Source organism: Macrobrachium nipponense, chromosome 6 (assembly GCF_015104395.2).
Source record: "Macrobrachium nipponense isolate FS-2020 chromosome 6, ASM1510439v2, whole genome shotgun sequence".
In the NCBI taxonomy this organism is placed as follows: domain Eukaryota; kingdom Metazoa; phylum Arthropoda; class Malacostraca; order Decapoda; family Palaemonidae; genus Macrobrachium; species Macrobrachium nipponense.
The window spans coordinates 123,235,849-123,242,322 of NC_061108.1; the positions used below are offsets into that span (position 1 = coordinate 123,235,849).

General features: G+C 38.2%; 2 protein-coding genes across 2 annotated transcripts in view; one reads left to right on the plus strand and one right to left on the minus strand.

The window, feature by feature from the left end:
* LOC135216104 (general transcription factor II-I repeat domain-containing protein 2-like) overlaps positions 1-944 on the plus strand; it is a 2,833-nt gene extending 1,889 nt beyond the window's left edge. Inside the window, exon 2 of the mRNA XM_064251142.1 lies at positions 1-944. This exon is cut by the window's left edge and continues 999 nt beyond it. The gene's annotated coding sequence lies outside the window, so the exon portion shown is untranslated.
* The window catches only part of LOC135216105 (uncharacterized), a 78,632-nt gene that overhangs the window by 4,610 nt on the left and 67,548 nt on the right, over positions 1-6,474 (minus strand). The window contains exons 10-11 of the mRNA XM_064251143.1: positions 3,086-4,242; positions 2,216-2,830 (exon numbers count right to left, since the gene is read on the minus strand). Of these exons, the coding sequence (XP_064107213.1) occupies positions 2,216-2,830; positions 3,086-4,242 (1,772 nt within the window). The remainder of the gene's footprint in view (positions 1-2,215; positions 2,831-3,085; positions 4,243-6,474) is intronic.

The window sequence follows — 6,474 nt, forward strand, 5'->3', positions numbered from 1 at the left end:
TTACTAAAAAAGGAAAGATTCCAGAAGCATTTTCAGATTCAGACTGGGTTTTCTGCTTAGCTTTCTTATCTGATATAACTGATCATTTGAATAATTTGAACTTAAGACTGCAAGGCAATAGAAAATTGGTATCAGATATGCTTACTGAGGTGAAAGCATTTGAAAATAAACTAGATATTTTTATGAAACAGTTCAGTGATGAAAACTTTATACATTTTCTTTGTTGTAAAGTGTTGCAGAATGAGGAAAGGGATACTTCAACTACCTCAAAAGAAAAATGTACAAAGGCAATGGAACTTTTAAAAGAAGAATTTGCAAATATATTTAAGGACTTCCATGATCATAAGCAGGAAATTCAAATGTTCAAAACCCTTTCAGTGTATCACCAGAAGATATTCCGGGAATTTATCAAATGCAAATAATTGATTTGCAAGCCAATGATGCCCTGAAAACCGCGTTTCAAGACAATAGCCTTTTGGAATTTTATTCCAGTCTACCAGAAGAATATTCTGACTTGAAAAAGTTTGCTGTTGGCATGTTTTCAGTTTTCTGTAGTCCATATATCCGTGAGCAAACATTTTCAAAAATGAAACTAGTAAAATCAAAACTTAGATATAAGCTTACTGGTGAGCATCTTCACCAAATTTTGAGACTTTCTGTTACAAAAGTAGAAATAGATATTGCTAAGCTTGCAAATACGATGCAGCATTACGTTTCCCATTAAAGATAAGATATATAGAATTTTCAATAACTCATTATTTTCTTGCACAAACTCTACAATAAAACGAGCTACTATTAAGACTTTTTAATTTATAGGAATAATACCTACGTAGCAATAGCTGGCATAAGAGTGTAAGACTCTTAACTTAAACTAAACTCAAAAGATGAATAATATACAAATAAATGTGAACTTTCTCCGATAGTAAGGATAATTCTAATATGCGGCCCTCATCTCTATTTCGAATTTCCTTAGTTGCCCCAGTGCTGGACATAATCCCAAAAATCTATGAAATCAAATCATAACCTGACCTATAAACGCTCTCTGGCGGCTTTGATGACGGCAACACACTCAATCATTTGCTCCATGGTGGAAAACCGATAACATATTTCCGTACCAAAGAGGTCATTCAACTCTCATAATGACTCCTGTTTCTCACATAGACATCGTCTCAAACGTGCTAAATATTTATCAAATCCTTAATTAAAAAAAGAAAATCTTAGACAAATTACCCTCTGAAGCTGACATCGGGCCATTTATGTCTTGCCCCCCAATTTGCAGATGACCAGGTTGCACTCATTCATTTCACATAGAACATTCAAATTGGACGGTGAAATAACACTAAATGGAGAAAGGATTCGTGAGGTAGAGGAGTCATAAAATATTTAGGAGCAATGATATCCAAATGGTATAGGCTGTCTTGAGTTGGAATTTTGTGAGACCAAAAATGCACATCAAATAAAAAGCGGGCTGAATAAGATCTGGAAGTCAAATAGACTGAAAGTGAATACGAAAGCAAGATTATGCATCATTCCGGTATAATCTATTTACTATATGGTCATGGACTATGGCACAACAATGAAACTATATCAAAGATTTTGACATTTTGAGAATATTAGGGGTCAGACGGCAGAGAGTGAAGAGAGATACCATAAAGAAAAGTCGAGAAGTTCCATGTGTACATAAGATGATGATGAATGGGAGATGGAGACGATGTGAGCATGTCCTTTGCATCATCCCTCAGAGAACGGTATGTGATAATACCAGCTGAGATCCTCTGGATACCAGAATAGTAGGAAGACCCCTTCCACAACCTCTCCTAGCCACTTCTTCCAGAAATAGACTCGCTGGATTTGAGGCGATTCCGGGATATCCGCCTTTTAATTCTTAACTACTGCTCCTCTCAAGTTTACGAGAGATTGCAAGACTACTTCAAAGTGAAATGCTCTTCATTGTTATTACTTTGACTTTCATCAGCATTTTACCATTTCTATTTTCTTGGAGTTCTTTGCTTCCCATTCGTAAAAGACTGCGTGGCAAGTTTTGTCTTTTTTAACTGTTCATTTTGAATATACGCACAGTACTGCTACTAGTACTGCTATAACTGCTATTCTTCCTACTACTACTACTACTACTACTAGTACTACTACAGCCAATGATAATGAAAAGCCAATACATGAAATTCTATGACTTAAACGTTATTAGCAGCATTCATACCTCTCCCTCCTCTGCTCCGGCTGTATCAATTACAAAAGAGTTGATGCTACCAACTTTACCCTGACGCAGTCCCGTGCCATACGCTTGACAAACTGGCTCGGGGCACTTTTCTTGAAGTTCTTTCATTCCCTCATATTCAATCCTTTCTACATTACCAAGATGTTCCTGTGGAATACAAGTTTCATCTACATGACTGCAGAACGATGTCTTCTGTATAAGTGACGAGCTGATACTGGCCTCAGCCGTCTCTGAATCAGAATCTGCGTGTACCCTCATGGAATCGCTGCTAGCAGAAGCATTGCCACTCTCACTACTACTGTACTGTGAATAACTATTTTCGCTGTTGGAAGTTTGCTGGTTAATGGTATTAGCAGTGGTTGTGGTTGGGTCAACTGGAGGATAAAGATCATCTATAATGTCAGTCTGTAATTCTTCATTAACACACTCAGAGATTGGTAGGAGTGCCAGAGCTCCTGGCAGGCTTGCTCGACGGAGTTCTCTCAGAGATATAAGATCTTGGTGTCCATTTCTCAAATCGTTCGCAGAACACAGGCGACCCCTCACCGGAATGTGAGGAAATTCGCCTCTGTAGCACCCATTCAGTGTCTCTATCACCTAGAAAATATCAAAAGATTAATTTTCAACACATTAAATACCTTAAGTTAATAGAATAAAAACAGCAGAGCTCTAAAATCTATGAAATAACATGAATTGCGCAATCATTTTGTATGCGAAGCATAGAAGCACATGCACAGCTAAATTCACTGTATTCTGAGCTAAAAACAGTTAATGACCAACACTAAAAAATGGGAGCAACTAATAAAATACAGGGGAGAACAGATACAGCTGTTTGGACCACAGGAGACCGACCTCTCCCCCAGGGAAGTGTTGAAAGACATCATGGTCAAGGTCTGCTAAGTCGTCGCTAGTCTGAGGCTCTAGCTGCACATCAGGATAAGCAGAGGGCAGGTCTCTGGCAAGATCCATCAGTGACGCCACAAGTGGTGATGGGTTCGTTATTCCAAAGTCTCTGTGATTTATCTTATTAGCCCACAAATTCTTTATCACTTCGCTATTTGAATTTGGCGCACTGAACTCAGTCGTACTCAGAGGAGTTTCACTCAGTAACTCTTCAGGGTCGCAAGAGGGTAAAGAGCGGCTCCTCAACATGTGGGGAGCTTTACGATGGCGTTTGAAAATGCGACGCTTCGATGTAGGCATCTCCAATATATCGTAGTGACGATCTTCTTTAGTGCGAGGCCGCTTCAAGGGATTGACGAGATCAAATGCCGACACTTGAATCTCCTGGTCGCAAGAGGGATTAACATTTCTTGGCTTCCCTTCCGAGAAATGGTTCCACTTTTTATGCTTACTTCGGTGTTTCTGCCGGAAGTACTCCTCCTCCTCCTCATCATCATCATCAACAACATCATCAAACTCGTCATCTGTTTGGCACCCATGATCTACAAGTCGGTATTTTGTTCTTTTGTATTCAATCTCATCTTCACTTTCAAGGTTTTTGATGTTCTCTTCCTGGGTATAGTTGTTTCCAAGACTGATATCAATTTCAGAAACAACGCCATTTGGGATTGGGACGCTCTCTGTACCAGGGTCAGACTCATCAACTTCTTTCACATCATCTACACTCAGGTTGGGGATGTTGGGGATTTCAGCTTTGATGGCTTCGACTTCACACGTCAGTGACACTTTGGCATCAGTGGAATCCTCCGAACAACACCTTTCGTTTTCAGGCGCAACCTTGTCGGTTAACCCGGATTCAAAGAAACGACGCGCGAACCTAAAGTTATGTCTATAGCTTTCAATGTCTGTGGTTTCACACGGTCCTTCACTAATATCAGTAATATCAGGTATGTTTCTTTTGTGTTCTTCTGATCTGTCAGACTCTATTTCCTGAGAATTTTCTGTAGGAAGATACCCATTTTCAATGCCTTGGGTCTCGGCTACACTTGATCTAAGGGATGCGGTATCAGCCACATCCTCTCTCGAGAAACAGCTCTCTTCGTCGTCTGAAGGAATGAAAGAAATACAAAAGGACATTATGTAAGAGACTCCATTAAAATCAACAGTGATATCTTTAAGCAATAGGTCAAGGATTTATTTATTAAGAATTTATGTGCTTAAACTCAAATATTTAACTATATTCTACGAAACTTGGTGAGTTAATGGGTAAAGAGCTAAGGGCTGCTCTAGGAGCAAGAGCCCGTGCTGGCATAAGGCCAGCTTAATCTCAAACAACATGGGTAAAGAGTCAGAATGTCGAGCTGTAGAACATGGACGCTAATCAATAAAAAATGTAAATATATAAAAAGAACCTTTAACAGTGAAAGAAGTACTTTAAGTCACCAGAAATGCTAGGGCCTTCATTACTGGAACTGGTGGTACCATAGTTCATTACCAGATAGTATTATCAATTCGGTCTACCCCTAAATTAAGTACATGCCAACAATATGTCATAGTACAAGGAAGCTTCCATTAAAAATAAGGGATTAACCTTATTTAACTATTTCGCCTATACTAACTTTCGCGATAAAATGACGCAGGAAATAGCAAGAGAAAAATAAAAATTAATTCAGTTTTTTATTTGAAATATTGCCTTTTCTCCTAAAGATAGATGAAAGTAATCTTTTATGACAATCTTAAATTAGCCTAAACATTTGGAGCAATCTTTTCACATTTTAGAGCTGTGGAACTGACACTGCTAAATTGTTTGTTTGTGTGTTTGTTTATGTGGTGTTTTTACGTTGCATGGAACCAGTGGTTATTAAGCAACGGGACCAACGGCTTTACGTGACTTCCGAACCACGTCGAGAGTGAACTTCTATCACCAGAAATACACATCTCTAACTCCTAAATGGCATGCCCGAGAATCGAACTCGCGGCCACCGAGGTGGCAGGCCAAAGCCAAACCGACGACGCCACTGAGGCGCTCAAATCATCATATAATCATCATATGGAATTGACTATACATTCGGGACCCCAGGACAACCCAGAGAGAGAGTTCCTCGTCCCACTAAACTTGGAGCATGCGCAGAAAGACCAGCTTAATCTAAAAAAAATTCATGCCAAAGATTTACAGTTTTCGAAAAGATAACAGATTTATAGAGAAAATTGTAAATATTTTTTTTACAAGGATAAACGAGTTACGTCTTTTTGTTTGCTTGCTGTTTTTTGGTTGTTGTTTTTGTGGTTCAAAATCGTTCTAAATCTAAGTTGGAATAAATGGACTGCGTCGTCTAAGGCACATTAAAAAATAAATCTCACGTCTCAAGTGGATGAATGCAAAGGTTCCAGAAATGGAATGGAATATAGAATTTTGGCCTACGAGGTCATTCAGCGCTGAAAGCGAAATTGATAGTTGAAAGATTTGAAAGGTGTAACAGTTAGGAAACCCTTTCAGTTTCACCATGAAACAATTGTCAGGAGAGGGTGAGAAGTAAGATGGAAGAAAGAGAATATGAACGGAGATACAGAATAAGGAGTGAAAGAGGTTGCAGCTAGGGGCCGAAAGGATGCTGCAAAGAACCTTAAGTCATGCCTACAGTGCACCACATGAGGTGCACGGAAGGCACTAACCCCCTATGGCGCGCGAAGGTTTCAGAGCTATGGATCAGCAGCAGATATTGACACTGTCACCTTTTCTTGGATGATACTTCAAAATGTGTTTGGTCCGTGCACCTATACCTATATGCTGGTTTATTATTTTCCTTAAAGCTGTCTTAGTGCATTTGAATCATTTTTTCCTCATGAGATTTTTATTTGATTTTATGAAATTCAGGCTATCAAGCCCATCACTGAGGCACTTTCGGCCATTCAACGAGGAAGCTGGAGTGGTTGGACAGCAAGGGGAGATGAAGTATAAGTAACAGTCAGAGAGGCTGGACAGTGAAATTAAAAAAAAATGGAAGTAGGAATGATGGTAAAGTAAAAGGCTAAAATGTCGGTGCAGTTAAGGAAGAAAGCAACGAGCAAAAACCTACATTGCACCACAAGAGGTGTCTTGACGTTTTTACTCTTTGCTTTTCTTCTGTTTATTCTCATTGTTCATTTCAATAAGAATTTTATATTATATTATATATATATATATATATATATATATATACATATGTATATATATATATATATATATATATATACGATATATATATATATATATATATTATATATATATGTATGTATGTATATATGTATGATATATATTATATATATAGATAGTGTATATGATATATATATGTATGTAT